General features: G+C 32.5%; 1 protein-coding gene and 1 long non-coding RNA gene across 2 annotated transcripts in view; both read right to left on the bottom strand.

The window, feature by feature from the left end:
* The window catches only part of LOC113522421 (uncharacterized), a 115,888-nt gene that overhangs the window by 8,337 nt on the left and 80,472 nt on the right, over positions 1-27,079 (bottom strand). The window contains exon 8 of the mRNA XM_052900491.1: positions 1,112-1,288. Within this exon, the coding sequence (XP_052756451.1) occupies positions 1,112-1,288 (177 nt within the window). The remainder of the gene's footprint in view (positions 1-1,111; positions 1,289-27,079) is intronic.
* On the bottom strand, positions 10,931-16,005 carry LOC128201953 (uncharacterized). Its single transcript, XR_008253527.1, has 2 exons — positions 11,595-16,005; positions 10,931-11,158 (listed from the first exon to the last, which is right to left on the bottom strand). It is a non-coding gene; the product is annotated as an uncharacterized LOC128201953 (long non-coding RNA).

Below are 27,079 nucleotides of genomic sequence, written 5' to 3'. Positions count from 1 at the left end.
CCTTCAACTGTTCAATGCTGAACATAAGCCTCCCCTAGGGAGGGTTTATCAGTAGTTGCCATGCTTGGCAGGTGGCAACCGCAGTTAGGCTTTGGATGTTTTAAGAGGAACGCCGCTGCCTATCCCACGCCCTCCCTTATTTGCCTCTTACGGGCCCGGCAGCACACGGGAATGTATAATTTAATTTATATATTTTGTACTAATTAGAATATATGGTATTCCAGACAAACCTCTGTGGTTTCTGTCTCGCTTGTTTGTTATGAAAATAAATAAATAAATAAAGTTAATTTTATACATATTTATTTATGTCATAATTACTCACGGTACAGCCGTGAACCGCGCTCATGAATGAGGGTTCCTATTGATTTTAAATATAGTCAGGCGTTTCCGAATTGAAAATGTGAATAAAGCTGACATAAATCAATATATTATATTGATTATACAGTATAACTTACTATAACTATTATATAATGAGTGAGTATTACGCTATGTATGTGTGAGTGTATGTGAATATATGTTTAAGTATTTATTAAGTTTATTAATAGATAAATAATTATTAATTGTAATTTTAGTACTTAAATAGTTCTACGATACTATTTTTTTTTATACAACTTAAAATGGCAAACAAGCTAACGGTTCACCTGATGGAAAGTGGTAACTGTCGCCTATAGACATGAGCAGTACCATGGACATAACAGAGTATACTGTTTCGCCATGATACCCCCTATGCGTTGCCATTCCTGAAGACTCAAGTGTTATTCCTCTGTACTCTGTAAATTTACGCCATATCCCATCCTTTAAACCGAAACACAGCCATGTAAACACAACTGCTTCATGGTAGAAACACGAATGTTACAGAGGTACCTAAGCAATCGACTTTTGTACAAAGTCTCACTCTGGTAAACGAGAAACTATACTAGTTGATGTAAAGATATTTAAGAACACGTTTGTAATACGAAACGTCAAAAATATGGGAAATAATTGGCAATAAATGTAGAACAACTTTCAGCTGCGCAAACTGACTGCAAGATATGTAATTGGGGAGATGGGCGACAGTAGACTTGAGGGAAAAGTAGATGGAAGGAGTATCACAACAAAATAATGCACTTACGTCCACTCCAAACGCCGTTTGGCAACGTGACCCATCCCCACCCCTGGCCCCAGGCCAGCTCGTGCCCCAGTTGCCCAGCCAGCGGCACCTGCCTCTTGATGACTGCAACCAGCCCGCGGCCGTCTAGCGCGCCGACTGTGTTCCGACCACTTCTAGAGTACACATCTGAAGGTGTTGCTGCAAACAATATTAAAAGATATTAGATTTTTTAAACAAATATTTGTAATATAAAAATAAATGTAATATAATATAAAATAAAAATAAAATATAACATAAAAGTATAATATAAACATATAAAAATAGTATTATTTTTGCACCATATATATGTTATGCTTTATACACACTCTGTAAATAGATTTTCTCTTCGGGTTCTCAAGGTTGACTGAAAGAAATCCTTTTAAGGGATAAGTCCGCCTGTGTACAATTTTGTTATAACCTTATATCTATATTAAAAATTATTTATTTTTTATTTTTTTATACAACTTAGAATGGCAAACAAGCTAACGGCCCACCTGATGGAAAGTGGTAACCGTCGCCTATAGACATGAGTAGTACTATGAACATAACAGAGTATACTGTTTCGCTCATGATACCCCCTATGCGTTGCCATTCCTGAGGACTTGGGTGTTATTTCTCTGTACGCTGTAATTAACGCCATAGCCCACCCTTCAAACCGATACACAGCTATGCAAACATAATTGCTTCACGGTAGAAACACGAATGGGACAGAGATACCCAAGCAATCGACTTTTGTACAAAGTCTCCCTCTGGTGAGTACAAAAGCATATAAATAAATAAATAATTAATAGAAATCATAAATATATACAATTTTGGTATCTTTGTTCAATTTGACTACAAGAAAATGTGAACTTTCTTATATCTTCCTTCTTGGAAGCATACAGCTCGTCTGATGATAAACGATTACCGTAACCTATGAACGCCGGTAAGTAATAACATGGATGACGCGCGTTTCCGACCCTCCGAGGTATAACTCTTTATTATTTTTGATAATGGACATAATATTTTTTATTCACAATTAGGTATTAAATTGATTTTAATTTAATTTTGTTCATACAGAAATCTTTTTTTTATAACACAGGAGGAAAATGAGCATAGGTAAGTGAGGTAAGTGATTACCACCGCCCATGATCATCGACGACACCAGAGGCATTGTAGATGTGCTGCCGGCCTTTTAAAAAAGAATACGAGTATGCTCTTTTCTTGAAGTTTATGTTGTCGTATCGGTTCGGAAATACTGCTGCTGGAAGTTGATTCCAAAGATTGGTTTTGCGTGGAAGAAAGTGCCTTGAAAAACGCACGGTGGAAGACCGCCACTTGGCATTACAGGTGTGCTGCCGTTCTTTTAATAATAATAAATTGCTCAAATAAATAGAGTTTAATATTTTGTTCGCTTTCCTACCATAAAAGTCCAAAAGAACGATATTTTAACATTTTTAATCGGTGTATATTATGTAATTTGAACATGAAATAAGTGTTTCGTTCGGCCCTGAAATTTTGGAAAACATTTCATGGTAGGCCCTCTGTATCTAAATATAAAGTAAATTCCTTTCAAAGAATCTGCGCTATATATAAATGCTATAAAATAAGTAATATGATATTTCTACTCATGCAGTGTTCCATACCGCAATCCCTATGTACCTACCTACACATTATCCCTACAATAAGCCGGTACTTATGGCCCTCTTTCTTTATTTACATAATGTGGAAAATTTGAGATGAAATTTAGAATTCTGTCAAGTCATTCGGTATATTTTTCCTAATAGCGCTGAAAAGCTACCTGGTATATCTAATATATATATATATATATATATATATATATATATATATATATATCAAATTAGAATATTATGTATATATTCATAGATTAAACACATGTACGAATCTGCATTGAGTTAGTACAGTTATTAAGACAGTTTAAAAATATATCCATTGATAGTTTGTAAACTGTTGTAATCCTATAGTATCGTTTAATATCACGCACTGATTAATCTAAAGCTTGTATCATTAAACCTTGTAACAACTGCTATATGAAGTACGTGTGACATTATTTATTTTTAATTTTAAATCTAAATAAACAAAATAGAACTATTTATAATATAACATTAAAAAAATAAAAAATAAATTGAAATATGTATAATGTATTTTTTTAAAGGATAAAAATGGAATGGTAACCCCGCTTGCACTATGGACACTGGCGGGGCACCAGTGAGAGGTGATAAGTTAAAATGAAAAAGGTCAGTTCATATTCTATCGTGAAGAATTTAATTTTCTCGTAAGAAAAGAATCTTTCTAATGTTGAATTGCTTATACCGTGAATATACTTAATATCCAAGTAATGATAAATACTTATGGTGGAAAAGGAATTGTTAGTAATGGGATATAAAAGGTCGGTCTTCATGCAGAGCCCTCTGGAGACCATCGTGGTTAATTCTTGTTGAATTGGTCACTATAGGTCAAATTATTTGCATTCATTCCCACCTGTTATCCTATACTGTGCACTGCTCCCCCAGAGTGAACAGAGGGACTACCATGAAATGTTTTCCGAAATTTCGAGACCGAACGAAACACAAAATTGATGTTAAAATTATATAATACTTACCATTTAAAAATGTTAAAATATTATTTCTTTGGACTTTTATGGTGGGATTTATGATGAACGAAATCTTAAGCTTCGTTTATTAAGCCGCTTTCGATATAAAGGAAAACACGATATTGAGCTCGAAAATTTGGAATTTCATTTCACGATAGGCCCTCAGATTTATGGCGGGATTAAATAAAGAAAAAAGTATTCACATGCGCATGAGTTGAATTGAATTGAGAAAAGCGAGCAACGCTTGCAAATAATTTTATTTTTTACCAGTCTTCGTTGTCTACCTCATAAAGAACACTCTCCCTTAGTGGCAAATAAAATCTATCGGTAGACACGTTACCGCTACCAGATACATGAGACAGAACAGATAGTAATGATATCATCTTGTTCTTTTTTATCATTGTTAGCATTGAAGAAAAGTGTATCTATTAGCTGGATTTTTTATGTCCCTGAGAATGTTAAACAGGCTGACGGCCCACCTAATGGAAAATGGTAATAGCATCATGGACTTTGCATACTATATTGCAATGCTCATGGTATTCCACTTATTTACGGAGGCTAGCGCGAAAACAAACTGATATATCTATCGATCTTGACTGATCTATAAGAATAAGGATTTATTCCGATTTATATAACGCCTGATATAATGTTCTTAGCAAATTCTCTAATCTACGCTGTTGATATTATATCTGATTCCAATATATGATATCGAAATGGGTGATGATCTATTTTTTCTCCATCAATGTCTAGAGGAACCGAATATAAAGGGGTGGGGGTGGGGGGGGGGGGTAAAGGATTGCTAGCAATATGCCCTATTGGGTCTACCTCGACGTGGTTCCCCCTGGAAACCATCGTGAACAATTCTTGTTGAATTCGTCACGATGGGCTAATTGACCTGCTTCATCTTCACCTATCATCTTTCACTGGTGCTCCGCCGGTATATACCGATAGTGCGGGTGGGGTTGCCATCCATTATCACCCATGAAAAAAAAACTAATATATAGATACCAGAGCGGTACTTCACATTACTCATGGCTTCTGTTTAATATACTCGTACTTAAGTCAAAGTAAGTAGGAACATAAATATTCCGTTAATTATTAAGGTAGGTTGTAGCATAACCCATAACTTTCCCGTCATTGTTAGTGCCATATGGCGGCCATGATGAATAATACGTCAAACAGCAAGTAAACACTTGTGTGGTCTCAATATATTGAACTATAATTCGTACATGGAATTACCATGTAAGTACTTTACACTGTTTATGGTTTTACCATAATTGTGCATAAATCTACGACCAAAATTATACACCTAATTCATGTTCCATTTATGAAGTTTGATATTCCTTTTTTTCTATTAATGTCTAAATTTTAAGTGATATATATTTCAGATATGATATATATTGCTTGCTAAATATTAGATAGCTATACCACTTAATTAAATTTTCAAAAACAATACACTTAAATAAAAAAAAATATTTTTTACTGATTATTTAAACTAATTTATTTTTATATGTATTTGAAAATTGTCTGATGTGTGTTCTCGATTCGGTGAACTTTTATTATGTTAGGTCATAACATTGTTAATTCTGACCCGATTTTCACAATTATCGATTGATAGAGTTTATCATGTTGGTTCCATTATTATTATTATTATTTTTTTATTATAGAGCTGTTTTTATTTATAGAGCAAAAATTGCTTTTTGCAAAGAAAAATCTGAATATAAATAATTCAACAATGGATATGTGAAACAAATTGTGTCTGAATATCTCCTTATTTTTTGGCGAATTCACATTTGATGCCACTTGTTTTCATCCGACTTCAAAAAGAAAGAGATTTTCAATTCAGTTGGATTTTTTGGTGAATTGAATGTTTGATACCTCATAACTCCGTTAGTTATAAACCGATTCGAAAAAATCCGAAAAGACGTTACAGATTGGTCCCATTGAAACTTTATTAAAATCGATTCAGTTTTAGTTCTGTTTAATCAAAATAACAGAATTTTTTAAAAACTGAAGTCGGTTTTTTGGGTTCTACGCAAATCGGTTGTATTCTACAAACGATTTGCGAAACTAAAACAATTATTTTAGTCAATAATTTTTACAATTAAAATATACATTTTCTTGTATTTCCTTCTCTACAGTAACTACGGAACAATGTAGGAAACATTACACGTGTTTCAGACACATAACAGAGTTGTATAGGTCACAACCGACACGGCTTGCGCATTACAAGTTTGCAAGTTCGGCCACTCCCGTCCGTGTCGACCATGGAGCTTGGGAATGTTCCAAAAAGGTTGTTTTTTTTTTCTCTTCTAAAAGCTAAAAGGTTTCGTTATTGAAAGATGTGTATAGCTCTGAACTAGCACATGGCATTGTTTTATATTCCAATGTATGTACTACCCATATATGTTATGTTACTTTTGTACACTAATATAATACAGTTTTATATTTCACGTCATTTATCCTTCTCTGTATGTCGTAAGAGGCGACTAAGGAAGATAATGGTCGAGGAATAGGCAGCAGCGTCCCTCTTAGAACATGACCAAAGTCTAACTGTAGTTGCCAACTCGCCTGCAAACGTGGCAGCTACTAGAAAATCCTCCAATGGCAAATAATATCGAAAGTATCATAATATCAGTATAAATAATATCGCAATAATACCAGAGGAAGTTTTTGTACAAAAGTCGTTTGCTTGGGTATCTCTGTCCCATTCGTGTTTCAACCGTGAAGCAGTTGTGTTTGCATGGCCGTGTTTCGGTTTGAAGAGTGGGATATGGCGTGAATTTACAGAGTACAGAGGAATAACACCTGAGTCCTCAGGAATGGCAACGCATGGGGGGGGGGGTCATGGGCGAAACAGTATACTCAGTATAAAAAAAGTGGCTCCAGACTTGAGACTGTTCTTTATAAAGTGCTTACAACTGTGTTACAGTGTTGTCAGAATTAGCAGCATCTCACTCAATCACGTGCAAGTAGATTCATTAGTGCACAAAGCATTCATTGGGGAACCACAATTTGAGCACTTCTAGCTTTATGTGAAACGAGATATCCACCAAAGTGGTGTCTTGGGCATAGTCTATCCAACCTTTTATGGAGTCTTGCCAAAATAGTGGAACTATCACGAGGACAAAGCTTGCGAGTGGCCGTTATTTTTTTTTTACCTTTTTAGGGATATCGAAAACGGTACAAACGGTAAAAACGGAACCCTTATATTGAGACTTTGTCCGTTCATCCGTCTATCTGTCACAGCTCTATCTCATCAGCTATCGATTTGGGATTTTTTTATAAGACTTAGAATGGCAAACAAGCTGACGGCCCACCTGATGGAAAGTGGTCACCGTCGTCTATAGACATGAGTAGTACCATGGACATAACAGTACACACATATACTGTTTCGCCCATGATACCCCCCATGCGTTGCCATTCCTGAGGACTCAGATGTTATTCCTCTGTACCCTGTAAATTCCCGCTATATCCCATAATTTAAATAATAATTTACCGTATTATAACAAAACAGAATATAATCAATACACTTTAATTATATCATAAAAACAAATTGTGATAGAAATGTTTGTAATCATCGCAGAGTAGACGATCCATTATGAAAAGTAATTTAGAAATAATAGCATTTCTTCCGTGTTTCTCAATTGACTTCATAAAGAAGGGGGTTTTCATTAGGTTGTTTCATGTTTGTTCCTTCATAACTCCGTCAATTAATAACTGATTTGGAATATTATTTTTTTATCTGAGTAGATATACTTACAGATTGGTCCGATAGATAAATTTATCAAAATCGGTTCAGTTGTTTAGTGTTTAAATTAAAATAACTGTTTTCGTCACAGTGGTGACAAAACCAGTTATTAATTAACAGTTAAGTAACAGTCAGTTCTTTTGCGGAACACCGTCTTAAATTATATTTTATTCAACTGTGAAATTTGTAACAATTTTTTGTGGTAGATACCTATTTGGGTAGTCAGATCTTTTTAAAACGGAATAGTTTATTACTTTAAGTTACCGCTAAATGATGCTGTAATTACAGCTATAAATTTAAAAATATTTAAAATGTCACTATATTTTGCTACTTGTACTATATGTATATATATAAAACATATTATAACAGAAAAATCGTAAATAAAAAATTCAAATATGAGAAAATTTGTATATATACAAATTTAATAGCTGAACGAGCCGTGTTAATCGGATGGGCACAATTTTTTTAAATTTTTTTTTTGATACATGTTTCTTTACGATAACGTTCAGTTTCACTAATAGAACTCACCCTTAAAGGGATATTAATGATTTCCCTCTGTATATTTAACGATATAATTATACAATGTAATGCAACATTTATTAATATTTAATGTATTATTATTTATTATTAATGTATTTTATTTATTAGTATTTAATGTAACATATAGGAGCAAAAGCGATAGATACCCTAACAGTCCCATTGCTAGCAGGTCAACCTCCACGCGGTTCCCATGGTAACCATCTTGGTTAATTCTTGTGGAATTTGTCAATATGGGCTAACTGACCTGCTTTCGTCCTCGCATTGGTGCCTCGCTAACGTTTACTAATAGCGCATGGAACGATACAATTACGTTATCAGCCATAAAAAATGTAATATCTATAAAAGCTGAAACCGTGTCACATTATTCATGAAACTGGATAATTTTCAACAAGGACCATAGTTCAATTCTTGCATTCTTTAACTTTTCATACATAACATAACATTTATTGTCTTAGGGAATGCATATTTCCCTAAATTTTCCGAGTGAATTACACTTTGCTAACGGAAGATTAAGCGTAATGGTTAATTTGCAGTTTATTTAATCGATTAGCTCTTAAGTTTTTCTGTTTTCATTTGAGTTTCGAATATTATAATTTTATGATATTATGATATGATATTTGGTATTAATTATATTGATTACTTTGAACGAAAATTCGCGGACGGAGGAGCATGAAATTTGGCACACTTATAGTTTATATAGAGAAGGAGTGCAGAATGCTAATTTTTTTTAAAATAATGCAAAATAAATACATTAAATCAATAAAAAAATTACATACACTACTACGTATTTCCCACACACACACACACACGCATATATACTCTTTTGTTTATTGTTAAAGTCCGTGGTCAAATTGGGAATAGATTAATATTTTTTGTCTCTAATATTATTTCCCTATAGTTTACTGAATGTCAAACATAATCATAATAAATTTATTTATTACAATATTATATTGTGGTCGAATTTCGACCACTGGACGACCACTAGTAATGATAATTTTCTTAGTCACCTTTATACATCATGTTTAAAATGAACTATGCTTATCATTACGTTTGTGTACAATAAAGAATAAAGAAAAGTTATTTAACTAGTTTTATTTTCATACGTTTTGGAGTCTTGAATTTAATATACAATACTTGTATGATGCGTGAAATAAATAAGATAATGTAGTCTTAACAGATACATCGAATGTTACAGTACAGTAAGTCAATTCCGATGAATATGGATATTGGTATTGTCTCAGTGTTTGTCACAAATTTATGCGAGGTTTAATTTCGCTCAGCGTTGATACACGTTACCGTCTAATTTACATATATTTCAGATATGCCAAGGGTGTTATGTTATTATGTATTCTAAAATCGGGAGGACACGAAATGCTAACGTTCCCTATAATTTTGTTATCTGTTTGTGGCAGCGCGGAAGGATTAAGTTCTTGAATGACAATGGCGTTTGATATTTATTAAAATACAACCGCCCGTGTTACCCGGAATATTAGTTCATCCAGATCAATCAATATATCTTGGATAATATGAAGTAACTGGCCGTATGGCCCCGACATAGAGTAATCCACCCCTCCCTTTACCGTCGGTGTCGTAAGAGGCGACTAAGGGAAAGCGAGAGATGGGCAGTAGCGGCTCTCTTAAAATATCTCTTAAGCCTAACTGCGGTTGTCAATCTGCTTGGCAAGCGTGGCAACTACTAGTAAAACCCCCCAAGGGGAGGTTTATATTCAGCAGTGGACAGTCAAGAGCTAATATGATGACGACGATGAATATAAAGTAGCCTATGAAGTTTTTTGAAGAAGGACATAGGATAGATGAAACATTAAAAATTTTTATTACTTCGTCTGCTTACATGCGTTGATGGATAATAAAAACAAATTAAATTTATCAATAAAAAATCAATGTTGCTTGAGAGATTAAACATACATTTTTGTGGTAAAGAATTTAGTACTTAATTATTACATGACGGTTGGTTAAATCATTTTGGTGTCAAGAGGCGACTATATCATTATTAATTAATCTATTCATTTCGTAACTTCGCACTTCGACCGAGAGGTCTACCGACGAATCCAACTCGGCTGGGTAGCGTTCGGAAAACTACGTTACATCTTTTCATTCAAAATACCTCAAAGTTTAAAGACGAAACTCTTTAACCAGTGTGGGTTGTCAGTTGTCCGTATGCAAAAGCTTCAAATTACTCAGCGAGCTACGAGAAGAGTTCGGAGTTTCTTCGCGTGACAGAATCCAAAACGAGGGTAAATAACCAAAGTAACCAATATTGCCTGAACGATAAGTAAACTGAAGTGGCAATAGGCTGATCACATAGCTCAAAGAACCTACAACAGATGGATAAGAAAGATTCTTAAGTTGCGACACCGTACGGGCAAACGCAGTGTAGGTCGACCCCCCACTAGATGGAGCGACAACCTCAAATGTATTCTAGGGAGTCAGTGGATGCGGGTGGCTCAGGACCGTTCCTTATTGCAGTGTATGGGGGAGGCCTATGTTCAGCAAATACTGGTAAAAATGGTGATGACGATGATTCATTTCGTAAGACAAGAAATTAATTACCTAGGTTAATAATAAGCGTAGATATCTAAATAAAGGAGATGGATAATGTTGAGCGTTTTATATGTGGATCGGATGTCGCCGCTTGTAATAATATTAGGGGTATCCTTTCAATAACAATAATAAGTATCATCACAACATGTTTTATTTTCTAATTTACATTACAGTCTACGGTACAGCACAAATTACCATAGAGAGATAATTACCGATACAGAGTACCTCCACAGACTATATCTGGACATAAATAATCTGTTACACCGCTCATCTATCATATGTCAGATGTCAACGTGACATAATCTTTTAATCTAGGGGAAAAAAAAGGCGGGAAACTCGAATAAGAACAAGCGGGTTTTTTAAATTTTTTTTATTAATTTATTAAAACTATCTCTATCAATTCTTATTATTGAATAAAATATTATATTCTCACTAAATTCAGCGACAGTAATATAATTAGCATTCATGGGGAAGCGCAGTTGTAGAAAAAGGAAAAAAAAAGATGACGATTCAGGTGATGTAGACCATGAACCTTGTAATGACAAGGATATATATTCGGAAGATACTTCTACTGACTCAGAATCTGAAATTGATAAGGCCGATAAGTATAAACCTTACTACGTCACAGATTATATTAGAAGATATCCCGAGGAATCCCCTGGGACAGAATTTGTTGTCTTTGTAGAATCCTCAGATAGTCAGAAAACCATTGGATCCAGAGACTTGCTCTCACTCTCCTCCTGTTTAAAACGATTTAATAAAGGGGTAACTTATCTTAGATCTATAAATAAATTCAAAATCGGAGTATACTTTCAAAAGCCAGACTTAGCCAATGCTTTTTTAAATAATAAAACTTTTTTAAATGACTACCATTTTAAGGCCAGTATTCCTGCTTCTTCAACAGAAGTTACAGGCGTTATTAGAAATGTACCTACAAATATATCTAATAAAAAAATATATACTATGATATCGAGTTCTAAGAAAATTATTGCTATTAAAAGAATTTTAAGAAAAAATACCTTGACTCATGGATATGTGTTACAGCCAACTCTAACCGTGACAATTACTTTTGCTGCATCTGTATTACCTGAATATCTGGATATTGGAGGTTGGCGCCACAATGTCACTCCATATATACCACCAGTTAAACAATGCTACCGGTGCTTGAGGTATGGACATTTAGCTAAATTCTGTAAGAATTCTGAGCGTTGCAGCATCTGCAAAGGTGAGCATAATTATAAAACTTGTACAACTGGAATGGAAAACGCTATTTGTGTACACTGCAATGGAAATCACACAAGTGTATCACCGCAATGCCCTGTTAAACAAAAGAAAATTGCTGAAAATAGATCTAAATTCAGACCTGCTTCTTTTGGAGATGTACTTAGCACTGAAATATTTCCTAAACTGGGTAACAAACCTAAAAAAAATGTAGACCTAATTTCAATTCTAAATTCTGATAACAAGAGTTTATCACTTTTAATAGAAAGCATAATCAAACTTATTTCACTACATAACACAAAGAACACATCTATTAACACTAAAAGTGTTTTGAATGTGTTATATGATACTTTTGGTAATAGACCTATTTCACAAAATTCAATCGAGACCAATTAACTATCATACAGTGGAACGCTCAGAGCCTACTGAGCAATCGACATATTTTTACACAATTTTTAAATGAACATCATATTCACATTGCTCTCATCTCAGAAACTTGGCTAAAACCACATTACAAATTAAAAATTAAAGATTATTGTATAGAACGAAATGATTGTGGTAATAACCACAATGGAGTAGCGATTATTATACATAATAGTATTAGATATAAAAAACTTCACTCTTTTTTCGACAATTCTTTGCAAACTATAGCTATTAGTATTGAAGTTAATAATTCTTGGTATTCAGTTGCCAGTATTTACTGTCCTACCAATAGTACACCTAGTTTTACTAAAGCCAAATTTAAGTTCTTTTTGGAGTCTCTTCCTAAACCCACTATCATATCTGGAGATTTAAATGCACATCATACTATGTGGGGTTGTACCTCCACTAATACAAGAGGTAAAGACATTCTTGATTGTTTAGATGAATGTAATTTGGTACTATTAAATGATAAGCAAGTTACTACTGTTGGCTCTCATATTTGGAGACCCAATGGCCTTGATTTAACTATGGTATCCCCATCCATATCATTAAAATGCGAGTGGTCGGTTCATGATGATCCGTTAGGAAGTTATCACCTGCCGACTTTTATTAAAATAAACACAAAGAACTCTTCATCAACTCTGTCAGGTGAACAACATGCTCCTATAGATGAAGTTAATAAACTTTTGTTAAATCGTATAAACCTACGTCTCGTTAATTGGGATCTTTATTCTGAAACTGTTAATCAATTACTTTTGGATTTCGAGTATGATGTCAATGAACCCTTAAACAATTACAATAGGTTCTGTAAAATTATTTTGACAGCTGTGGAACGTTCCGTTCCACGTAGGAACTTATCAAATAGCGGTGCAAATACTTCAAAGAGGCACAAACATATTGCAGTACCTTGGTGGAATAACAGGTGTGCGACAGCTGTCAATGATAGTAAAGCGGCTTACCTTAGGTTTAAACAAAATCCAACTCTCGATAATTACATAAATTTTAAAAGAGTTCAAGCTGTTAAAAAGTTAGTAATTAAGCAAGTAAGACAACAGGGGTGGCAGGAATTTTGTTCCAAATTTAATAGATTAACACCAATTTCCACTGTTTGGCAAAATATGAGAAAACTAAATTCAAAACATCGTCAAAATCATTTTAAAGATATATCATGGGTCAATGATTTTTTACGCAAATATACTCCTGATTTTGTACACTCACCTTTTGATGACAAACAGTTTAATTCTGTTAATTCATGCCCAAAATTTCTCACTGACCCATTCTCAATTGATGAAATATCCAGTGCAGTAAAATCTAGAAAAGATACAGCTAGTGGCCTTGATCGCTTAACATACAATATGTTTCGATTGCTGAATAAAATAAACCTTACTAAACTCTTACAAATTTTTAACGATTTATGGAAGGACTGTATTATCCCACCAGAATGGAAAATGGATTGTTTGATTCCAGTAATTAAACCCGGTAAAGATCCTACAAATTTCGACTCCTATAGACCTATAACATTGACGTCCTGTGCAGGCAAATTATTCGAACAATTAATTAAACAGCGTTTAGAGTTTTTTATTGAAAGTAATAGTATATTACCATCGAATCAATTTGGTTTTCGCCGTGGATATTCAGCGCGCGAAAGTTTAGCGAACTTCTATGTCGACCTTAGTACTGCTTTGAATAACGATGAATATGTTCTATCTGTTTTTTTTAGATGTCGTAGGAGCTTTTAACAATGTAAATTTAACAGTTCTATCTTCGATTTTATCCTCATTTCTTCCAATGAAACTTATCGAATGGATTTATAATTTTCTTAGTAATAGAGAAGTGTATGTTAAAGTAAATAGTAAATTAATAGGACCTAGGTTAAGCTCTAAAGGAGTATGTCAAGGTGGTATTCTAAGCCCGCTACTATATATTTTATATATCTATAAACTTAATTCAATTTTAGGAAACAGTGTGAACAACTTGCAATTTGCCGATGATTTATTAATTTATATAAAAGGAAAGAATATTATTGATATGCAATTAGTGTTAAATGAGTCATTAAAAAGACTTGAGAAATATTTTTCTCTTCTTTCCCTCGATATTAGTTTAACCAAAAGTAAAGTAGTTGTTTTTCATCAAGTTCATAAATATGTTCCATTAATGAATATTATATATAATAATCAAACTCTTCCAACAGACTGTAGCGTTAAATTTCTGGGGGTAATTTTTCATCAAAATTTAAAATGGGATCTATACGTTGATTGCTTAGTAGATCGTGCTTTAAGAGCCACTAATATAATAAGATCTGTAATTGGTCGTAACTGGGGAGCTGATCCTAAAATTATCCTTTTACTTTACAAATCTCTTGTTAGAAGTAATTTTGATTACGCTTTCTTTTGTTATGCCTCAGAACATAAATTAGTAGAAAAACTCGAAAAAATTCAAAATATGAATTTAAGACTTATTTTAGGTGCTATGTATACTTCTCCAATTATCTCAATGCAAGTAGAATGTAATTTGCCTCCTATCCTTCTTCGTTTCGAATACCTAAAACTCAAATTTCTCTTCAAAGTTTTTTCAGTTTCCAATAACCCACTCATACTCAAATTATTAAATTGCCCCATTTCTATGTTTTTGAATAAAACTATTGTCAATGATTTGAATTTACGAGATGAATATAACATCTATAGTAGTAAGATACTTCCTTGTTATAATGGCCTTTATGAGAGTAAGTTCTGTAAGATCAAAATTGTTATACGTAAAGACATAAAAGAAAAGCACGATATGTATGAGACTTTATCAGAATTTATTGACTACAGGCAGATATATACAGATGGTTCCAAAAATGCACTTAGCACTTCAGTGGCTTTTTACGATTTGTCAAATAGATTTGGTCACGGTTATAAAATTTCAACTTTGGCTAGTATTTACACAGCAGAAGCAAAAGCTATATTTTTAGCATTAGAATACATAGAAAAACAGGTACTATATTCGAAATGGATTATAATTACAGATAGTATGAGTGTTCTTATGGCATTAAAAAATAACACATTCATTTCATCATCAAACTACTTAATTCAAGAAATTCGTAATAAATATTATCATCTCTGTACTATATATGGAAAAGATATTATCTTCATCTGGACCCCTTCACATATTGGAGTGTTTGGGAATGAACAAGTAGACACTTTGGCTAAAATTATTAATTCAAGTGCTGCTCGTGTTCAAGATTTATCCCTTTGTTACTCAGATTGTAGTATTGGAATACATAAAATCGTTACAACTAAATGGGAGGAGCATTGGACTCAAATATTACAGACTAAAGGCAAATGGTACCGCAAAATTAATTGGCGTATTGGAAAACCGTGGTTCTGCAAAGGAAAGGACACAAACAGAAAATTTTACACCAATATTTGTAGATTACGAATCGGCCACGGACATTTCAACGAACACCTGCACCGAATGGGCATGATCGCTTCCCCATCATGCACATGGTGTAACTCAAATACAGCCCAATCTCTACATCACCTTTTTTTTGATTGCTCTGAATTTGTCATTCAAAGACACATTATGTTTGACGAACTTAGGATTATCTTCAAAAAACCCGAAAATATCCCGCACTCAATCCCGCTTCTCTTAAGATTTCCTTCTTGTTTCAAAGCTATTTTCACTTATATTACTACAACATTCAAGGAGCTATAAGAATACTTTTATTGAATTGCAAGACAATGATTTTTTATAATTATTTATTTTTAATTTGATAAATCCACTGGTTTAAGAAAACTCAAGAAAAGATATTTATGAAAATGTACTTACCGGATTTGACAAATGAAATATTGAAGATTATGACAATAATTGAAGCGACATTAGAAAAATAAAATTCCAGACAAATTATCTTTCTGAAGACTAGGCAGCATGGTCTCCGACCTTAGCCTGTTCCAAACGGAACAAACGTACTAAAAAAAAAAAAAATTAATCTAGGGATTCAATGCCATTGAGATTAAATCTATAACTCGATATCGATATACACTGGATATCATCGCCCGCGCAATTATAACAATTACAAAATGCGAATTTTTATTATATGTATTTCCAAATTATATTATTATAATGTTTAAATGGATTCTAAATCTAAATACAAACAAATGTTAATATCGAAACGAATCTGACTCGAACCTAAATATTGATAAATGTATCGAACGTTATTACGTTGATTACAGCTCGGCACCAGAACAATTTTACTATTTAAATATTTTTTTTTTTTTATATAATACAACTTAGAATGGCAAACAAGCAGCCCACCTGACAAAAAGTGGTATCTGGCGTCTATAGAAAATTTACTTCTTCACTTTTTTTGAATACTTTTGAAATTCATTTAAAAATAGAATCTAGTGTAAGATTTTGGAATTATGGGTGGTATGTCTATGTGTTTTATAGGTTTTGTATAGAAACAAATTTAAGCACACTTTCACAGAAATGACAGGCATTTTGAAAATATTTCGGAGCTGCTCAAGCGACCTTCGCGGAAAGAGGGTAGCCTGTGTATGCAAAAAGGTCGGTCAATTCGCTTCTACGTAAGCGTTAACCATCTATATAATTATATATAAGATAATAATAATAATAAGGTGGAAAAAATATTTTTAATTTAGATTGCGTCACTGGCAATGGATTATCCGTAGATTAAGGATTGTACTTGATATTCTCTTTCTATGGGGCTCTCAGTGATTAGGTTTGCAGTGTCAAAAATCTTCTGGAATACCTGCTATAATATATTTCTTGATCTTCAAACAACTCTTATTAAGAAGCAGGGTCTGTCTTTCGAACAGAGATTTTGCTTTTTTCGCCGTAGAATATGGGAGAAAAATTAAAAATGACTTTTTTAAAATTGTATTTTTGTGAATTGATAAATGTTTATGTATACAGTGAAAATTAATAAATATATTTAAAACTTAAATAGTTAACTTATTTAAATTGCTATATATATATATATATATATATATATATATATATATATATATATATATATATCCAAAACTCTATTAGTACTTATAGAATGAGAATGACTCTCTTTCGTCAAGAGTTTCTAGGAAGCGCTTGTTGTACACAAAGACCTTTGACATGGTTTTCTCTCCTTCTAAAGTACGTCACGAACAAAAGTAAAGATTTTTCAAAATGATTCAAATATAGTTTGATTTTGTGAGCCTTGACTCTTGGATGGTAATTAAATGTTGCACAACTGAGTTTTTATCGCTCCTATAAAAGATATATTATAATTAAATTATGACCTGAAAGTTATATTAATCTACTGGCTTGATTGGAAATGATGTTTTAACATAACATGTTTGACTGAAATTTAATTAAAGTACCGAGAATAGAGTAGCCAACATCAACAGATGGTTTAATATTGAATTGATTAATCTATGTTCATTTTGTTGGAATTTGATTGGTTAAAATAGTAACTTTGCATCGATCATATTATGAATTTTATGTTTCCTGAATAGAGTGCCAACTGCCTCAATTGTTCTAAAGACTATTTTAATCAATGGATATTTTATAAATGGATTTGTAACGATTGAATAAATGCAAAAAAAACCAGATTTTTATTAAATGTATTTGGAACTAAATGCCTTAAACAAAGTGAAATAATATATATATATATATATATATATATATATATATATATGATAAATAAAAAATACTTATTGAACAAAGCCACATAGTACACACTAAACGATTACTTGAATGACAAATGTGCATGGTATTAGTCGATTATGCACGGACTCTTAACAACCATGTAATTTTAGATATAGTATATAGACACATCATGTTAACAGAGATGTAAAAGAGTGACTATTGAATATCTTGTTAGCTCTTCTCAACAGATTTCTCAACTTTCCGAACCCTGCATTCATAAAATAATGACGATTTAATAGTGCCCGTTTTTGCGTATTTGAATAAAGGTGATTTGAATTTATATAATAATATTTCGGTCTTTATCCAATAACCAAGTTACAGATCAGAGTTTTTTCTTTACGTATATACGAGGTAATTGTTATAATCAAGAAACCTTAATGAAAGTTAACCAATTTGTGTCGAAATTATCACAGAAAAACCAATAGAAATTAATAAGAAATCGAAAAAACTTCAATCAAATTATAGATTTTTTATTTGTACTAACTATTGAACTGATGAATATGTGGCTCTGAAGAATGACCTAGTGAAGATCAGTACAGACTTTGAAGTTCTACATATCGAAAAAGAAAAACTTCAAGAAATTGTAAATAAATATGATCTGTGCAGAGACACATATGAGTCAGCATTGCAGAAAATCACTCATCTAGAGCGGCACCTTGAGGAAGTTCAATCACAAAATAAATCTTTGTTGGATCACGGGCGGTTGAGTAGTTATAACGAGACCATGGATCTGTATACAGAAATGTTAAATACTACTAGTGATCAAACATCTGCTCTGCCCCTTGTGACCATAGATTTGACAAATACACCAAGCTCCTATAGTCCTAATAAAGTACCTATTCATAGTAGTAAGAAGTTAAAAAAATATGTAAAATTAAATAAATTTATTCGAAAATCAGAAAATTTAGTGAAAAGTCATAAAAAGTGTTTAAAATCAATTATTAATAGGAAGCAAAAAATTGACTTATTAATAGAATTAAATAATTGTAAAGAAAAAATATATAACAAAGATTTAGAAATAGATGAATTATCACAAAAAATTAAACTATTAGAGAACTCGTTGTCCAATTTATCTTTGAAATACGAATCAGCTAAGAATGAAATACATGAATATTCTGATCAGTTGGATAATTTAATAAAATTAGGTAACTACAACATGGAGCGGTTTGTTTCTCTTACGGATAGATGTCACTGTAATTCACCAGAGTCTGATAACTATATCCAACCGTCCCACCATAATCAGTTGAACATTGATATCTCATCCGTCACGGGACCAGACGTTTCATGTTTACCCACACGAAACAGTACAAAAGTAAATAAATGCAGCACTGTACATGAAACCATCAGGAGAACAATTGTTTATTCAGATGAATTTGGCAAGGATTTAGGTAGTTTATTATCGAACTGCCTCTCCCAACAAGTAATAAATAATTGTTTTCCGGGATCAGGTATATATAAGATTATAAAAAATATAGTAAATGAAAAATATGATATTCACACGACCCTAGTAATAGCGTTAGGGAATTGTTTGCATATGCGTAAATCTGATATAGTTAATTTAATAAAATCATTATATAATATAGTGGAGCTTGGTATAGGTAAAATATTATTATGCGCATTTCCCTACTCTCAATCCCTGACTAATGAACAGAATAAGTTCATTTATAGTATAAATAATTTAATTTATTCGATGACATATCATTGTAATGATATATTTTATTTTGAAAGTAACAAATTTGTTACAAATTATTATATGACGGGAGGTAATTTTTATCTTCCTAAAAAACAAAAAAAGACTATTGCTAGTTTACTAGCGTATAACATTTATGATCCCATTATAAGTAGTATAACGGGTTTAATTAGTAATATTAGTAATTATACTAATAATGTGACATGTGTTAATTTAAACTAACATCTACGACATTGGTTAAGCCACAGGATATGGTCATTATTCATCAAAATATTCGTGGCTTCTCCAGCAAAGAATTAGAATTAAGTCTTTTCTTAGAATCTAACAATGTACGGGTGTTATGTCTGACAGAACATTGGCTTAAACAATATGAAATAATTTGTCCTTTTGAACATTATAATATAGCTAGTTTTTTTGCTAGGAACAATGCCATTCATGGCGGGTCAATTATTATTTTAAAAAATGATGTAGAATATAAAAACCGTCAAGACATTGTAAATATTTCTATTGAGCAAACAATTGAACTATCTTGCGTAGAATTAGTTACTTGTATAATAATTTGCGTTTATCGTCCGCCATCGGCTTGTTTTGATTCTTTTGAACTGGCTATGGAGGAAGCATTGAGACGAGTCGCACGGAGGAATAAAACATTATTTGTATGTGGCGATTTTAATGTTGATTTATTATCGGAATGCTCAATAAGCTTAAGATTGATTAACTTATTTAAATCATTTAATTTGCACAATCTTTTTTTAGAACCCACTAGGGTCGCAGGAAATTCTGCCACTTGTATAGATAATGTTTTTTGTAATTGTGAAGTAAAGGTGAAAATGAATTTCGACTGTCTTGGATCTGATCATTACGGACAAAAAGTTTTAATTGAAACTAAGGGATCCAAAGGGACTCAAACAATTACATGCAGACAAATAACACAAAAGAATTTGGCACGTTTTAAAAATAAAATTGAACATAAAATATCTAGTGTCATAGTACCTCAATATGACCCGGACATTGTATGTGAACATATTTTTAATTTAATTGAACATGAAGCTAGCAGTGAATTTAAAACAAAAACATTTTCAACTAGTGTAAAATCAAAGTTTTGTGACTGGGCCACGTTTGGTATTTATAAGTCTAGGGCTAATCTTTACGAACTTTACGAAAAACGAAGCTATATATCCGATCCCTTATTTCATGAACATGTAAAATCTTATTCGAAAATATTTAAAAAGGTTTGTCATACAGCTAAGTCTCTCTATTTAGGTAAAATAATAACTAAATCTAAAGATAAAATAAAAGCCACTTGGAAAGTAATAAATAGCGAAACTGGAAAAGTTAATTTTCAAAATAGCAAAATAGCTTTAAATATTAATAACAAATTGGTAAATTCCGACACAGAGGTCGCGCATACATTCGAATCTTATTTTACTAATATTCCATTAATTACGACACAGGCTCTAAAATCTTCCCCGTCTGCTGCTGAAACTTTACTAACAGACAATGTTAGCAAGTCATCAGCTGTATTTAACTTTAGACATACATCATCAGTAGAAATAATGAAAATATTCAAACAGCTTAATAATAAAAAAACAGAGGATCTATGGGGTATATCTGTTAAAATACTGGATAGTATAATGGAAATTATTGCGCCCTCTCTTGCTTTTATTTTCAATAAATGTATAGATGAAGGTAAATTTCCTAACATAATGAAAATTAGTAAAATCATACCGCTTTTTAAATCTGGAGATAGGAGTGACCCAATAAATTATAGACCTATATCCATACTCCCAGCACTCAGTAAAATTTTTGAAAAAATAATCCTTATGCAACTTGTCAGTTATTTCAATTTAAATAATTTAATCCACAACAGTCAATTCGGTTTTTCCAAAGGTCGATCAACTACAGACGCAGGTGCAGAGTTGCTTAGACACGTATTTGCTGCATGGGAAACTAAGATGGATGTGATAGGTGTTTTTTGTGACCTTTCTAAGGCTTTTGATTGCGTTGATCATAATACATTACTAAAAAAACTTGCTTTTTATGGCGTCAAAGACAATGCTTTAAATTTAATAAAATCTTATCTATCTGATAGAATACAGAAAGTGAAGATTAGCAACGCTACGTCTGACGGGTCACTTGTGCAAATGGGTGTACCTCAAGGATCTATTCTCGGTCCATTTTTATTCCTAGTTTACATTAATGATCTCCCATATGCCATGCAGGATAGATGCGGCATAGTATTATTTGCAGACGATACTTCATTGATTTTTAAAGTTAATAGAATGACTAATAATTATGACGATGTAAATGGTATTTTGCGGCGTCTCCTGCACTGGTTTACAACTAACAATCTTATGTTAAACGCTAAAAAAACAAAATGTGTTAATTTCTCTCTGTCTAAAAGTTTTAATACTAATTGCAATATTAAATTAAATGACGAATCTCTCGAATTTATAGAATCTACTGTCTTTCTAGGAATCACACTAGATAATAAAACACAATGGGGTGCACAAATTCAAAGCCTTGCAGCGAAACTAAGTTCAGCAGCTTTTGCCGTGCGTAAAGTTAGACAGTACACTGATACTGATACTGCTAGATTAGTCTATTTTAGTTATTTTCATAGTTTACTCTCTTATGGAATATTACTATGGGGAAAAGCGGCAGATATTAAGAATATATTCATATTACAAAAACGTGCCGTTCGAGCGATCTACTGTATGAAGAGTCGTGACTCATTAAGAGAGAAATTCAAAGAGGCAAATATTCTCACCGTTGCTTTTCAATTTATATATTCAAATATCCTATATGTTCATAAAAATCTTGACTTATTTCCAAAAAACAGCAATATTCATAATATTAATACTAGATTTAAAGACAAACTTGCTGTCCCCAAGTATCGTTTAGAAAAAGTTAATAGGTCTTTTATGGGAATAGGTATAAAAATTTACAATAAGATACCAAAGGATATGTTGGAATTACCCTTAAATAAATTCAAAACATCTGTTAAATCATATTTACTGAGCAAAGCCTATTACTCACTAAACGATTACTTGAATGACGAGTGTGCATGGCAATAGTTGTTCATGCACTGAATTTTCATTTAATGTTAGACATAGACACCTATATAAATATACATTGTAAATAAACTGGCTTTTAAAAAAAAGTAATTCAATTGAGTTTCTTGCCAGTTCTTCTCAGTTGGATCTATATACCGAACTGGACGGTAGGGAAAAAAATAAAATTATAATGTAAAAATTTGACATTCATAAGCGGCTAAAATGTCCTACATGAATAAATGATTTTTAAATTTGAATTTGAATTTGAATAATATAAACATCAGCACACTATCTTATGTTCGAGTCAATTACTCTTTTGTTTACATTTTCATTAAATTATATTGAAAAAGACGATAATAGACTAGTTTCGCCCGCGATTTTGTCCTTATGATTTTTTACAAATTACAATTATGCTCTTGGGTAATTCTATAAAAACCTTAAATCTCGCCACCTACACCTATGGCCCATTTTATTCTAAAACTCCATAATTATGAAGCCCAGCCTTACTAAGTTACATTTTACGATAGTCCAAACCAGTGGTCGATATCTCAAAGAGCTAATTATAAAGAAATGGCATAATTAATGTTCCTGCTTGGACACGACCATGGAATAATAACGGAGAGGTGAGACGACAAGCATTTTAAATATTTGAGAGCGAGCCACGGGCTTGCGGTACGTCGCTCCCACGCTCCACTAAGGGTAAACTCAATTAATACAATGTGCTATGACAAGGAATATAATTAAGACACATAATAATCAAGTTTTATTAGAATAGACTATCGTAATTCATCTATGGTTACATGATGACAGTATAAAATAAATATGGCGGCTGAACTGTCAAAATTTGCGAAGCAGTCGGGTTTTTGTGAGTGTCAGCTCGACATCAATAAGATGAAGGGCTTTCTATGCTACCGAGAATTCATAAGGATATCCATTGCGGAGAATTGCAAATAAGCTGACAGCTCACCTGATGGATAATGGTAACCGTCGTATGAACAACATAGATATTATAGAATATACAAAAATAAGGAGAATTTTCTTTTGAACAAAATGAAGCACGCCATTTTGTTTGTACACCAAGTGTTACAAATTAAGCTGTAGACTCGTTTTCCGGAGCCTTAATTTTTCAATTAATAAATAGATAAATAGATAGATAATTTATTTGCATTACTTACAGCACACAAATTACAACATATATAGATATACATAAAAAGCGAGATAACATAAATGATTAAAAAAACATACATAAAGCTAAATACAATTTTTCGTTTGTGCGTGTGCCATAACAATACAGAATGGTCACAACTCAGTTTATGGATTCGTCCTCAAAAGAGCAAAGCATTGATATTCTGTTGCGGCCAAAGGAAATAGGGCAACAATAAAACAATACTACCAGATTATCCATACCGTAAATAGACAGATATACAGTAAACAGACAGATATGACAGTTTATCTAGATATCTGACTTTTGCCTCTCAATTAAGAATTTTTGTAAATTTATTTTAAAACTGGAATTAGTATAATTCTTACTGCTATTGTTTCCTGCGTTTCTCTCTTTTTTAATTCTAGTATTCAGTACGATGCACCTACCTAATAAAAAAGGAGGGAAAGAAATTTGTTGGTAATGGAGTTTGACAACCCCATTGCTAGCAATATGCCCTATTAGGTCGACCTCCACGTGGTTCCCTCTGGAAACCACGACCATGAAACTAACCTGCTTCATCCTCACTTATCATCCATCACTGGTGCCCCGCCAGTGTATACCGATAGCGCGGGTGGGGTTACCATTCCATTATCACCAATAAAAAAAATACAATATATTAGGTAGGGAGGTATTCAAGGGGAGATGGTTTCAGATCGAACTCTACGCGGTCTCTGCTGAAAACCATTCTAGTTAATTCCTAGCTTATTCGCCACGATGATCCAGCTGACCTGACTTCGTCCTCGACTGATGCCTTACCCATTGTATACTGTTAACATAGGCGAGTGTACCGTTTCATTTTCAGCTATTAAAAAAAAGTACAATGTGCATAGTCTAAGTTAAAACATCGCTAAAGCCTAATTGCGGTTACCAACCCGCCTGCCAAGCGTACCAACTACTGGCAAAATTCCCCTTATGGGCGAGGCCTATGTTCAGCAGTGGACAGTTAACGGTTGATATATTATTAATAATAATATAATAATGCAAAGTTTTGAACTATTTTAACTAATATTATAAAGAGAAAAGATATGAATTTTTGTTTGTAATGGATAATCTCTAAAAATACTAAACCGATTTTGAAAAATTCTTTCACTTATAGAAAACTACATTATTTATAATATTTATATATTATTTACAAAAAAAAAACATTACCTATCTACTCGTACGAAGCCGGGACGGGTGGCTAGATTATAATATTTTATGAATGTAAAACATAGCGAACGCCATGTAAAGTAAGTACGTGCCACAAAGAAATGTCAATAGAGTAAAAATATCAATTTTCAATTCGGGCATTCGACAATGGACACGGGGAAGTCGCCGAAATTAATACGTCAGTCTGAATCAATTCCCGATCAAATCCCGTTTTCTGGGTGAGGGAATATATTTTATATGTTGAAATATTAAATCAGCATTTGTAACAACTTCTGTATACGGGTCTATAATGTCAAAGGTTAAGAATAAATTGAATGAATATTGAGTGGGTACATATATATAGATACATATATATATATATATATATATATATATATATCTATATATATATATCTATATATATATATACGCACACATCTCTCACTTAATGTTACTTTTCTTTTTATAATATTAATTAAAAAAAAAACTAAATTATTGCATTTTATTAACGACAGATCACAGTGTTGTTTTTAAGTTGGAACTGTGACTAAATGTGAAAATTTGTTTGTTTGATACATATTACAATGCAACTAAATCATAGATGGAATATTATATCTACTATATGCACACAACTGCACACTATGCGTATACCATATGTACACAATTTTTCTGCACTTAATTACTTGCTAATCATTTCCTATCTCACTGCATTAGGTTGGTTGGGAGAGATCTTTTTCAGAGATAGGTCCATCCTTGCTAACAAGTTGTAATACCACTTGTTGTATAGCTTTACCAATTTAGTAAATAATTTATATATGTATATCCCTGAACGAAACCTATGTCTCTGTCAACTAATCAATAAAATCACATTGTCCAATATTTTTTTTTCTTTTCACTTTTCTTATTGATGAAATTCTTCTACATGATAGACGTCAAACCGTCATCGACCAATCACAAGTATAAAATATCAATTTTCGCCTTTTTCAGAGGGACATTTATGTTCCTAATAGCTAATTTTTCTTTTGTCAGGCAACTCTGGCATTGATTAATGTTGATTCCATAGATTGGGAATATTTTATTATTTTTATATGAGTCGTTAACTGTTCAATACTGAACATAGACTTTCCCCATAAAGGGAATTTTGGTAATAGTTGTCACGCTTGGCAGGCGGCTTGGCAACAGGTTTTTGGTGGTGTTTTAAGAGGGACGCTGCTGTCTATCCTTCGACCATTACATTTTCTTAGTCGCTTTTTACAATATTTACAAGAAAGGAAGAGGTGACCTTTTCTATGCCGGATCTACACAGCAATCTTGAGATTTCAGATTGAGGATGAGTACCTTTTAATTCATAATACCACTTTGAGTGTAACAAATTGTTGAAACTCTGATACTACCTAATTATTTAATTTCTGTTTAAAATATATCAATAAATTATATTGTTAGCTGTTTATAAAACTAAGAATCAATTCATGGTGATTAAAATTCACACTCGTTGGAATAGAAATTTCGAGAATCATTTCATAAAAGACCAAAAAATTTTATGCATCTTATTAATTCAGCAGCACGACACGATGTGGTAGTACGAGAGGCGTGTTTTTTTTTGTTGTTGTTTATCGACCCATATTCCTTTAGGAAAAAGTCATTCAATTTCATGGATAAAATGTTCTTTTAAATGGTTAATGATTGCAAGTGATTTCCACTTTACCCTCGACAATATGCGACATCAATTAACGTACCTACATCTACGTCTCAAATACTAAGCTCAATTAGTAAAGATTCCTAAATATATAATAGAGTTCATTTATTATTAAATCATTGAGACTTGCTTGTAATTTATAAGTATAGCCACTTATTCGAGATAATATTCGACTACGTAGCGACGGTAAGAAAATGCGGTTTTATTCTATCTTGTGTACATACTTTATTATATACATTGTTACATATTGTTATTAAAGAGCAATTGTTTATTAAAAAGTATATAAAATGCAATCCTGTATAGTTTCGGCATAGAATAGGCCCCTTTTTTTTATTTTACCGCAGGTGTCATGAGAGGCGACTAAAGGAGGGCGAGCAAGCGCTCTGGAGGGAGGCTTC

This window comes from Galleria mellonella, unplaced genomic scaffold (assembly GCF_026898425.1).
Source record: "Galleria mellonella isolate WM207_F2 unplaced genomic scaffold, CSIRO_AGI_GalMel_v1 utg65, whole genome shotgun sequence".
In the NCBI taxonomy this organism is placed as follows: domain Eukaryota; kingdom Metazoa; phylum Arthropoda; class Insecta; order Lepidoptera; family Pyralidae; genus Galleria; species Galleria mellonella.
The sequence above is the reverse complement of the archived record's forward strand: the minus strand, read 5'-3'. Positions and strand labels throughout refer to the sequence as shown.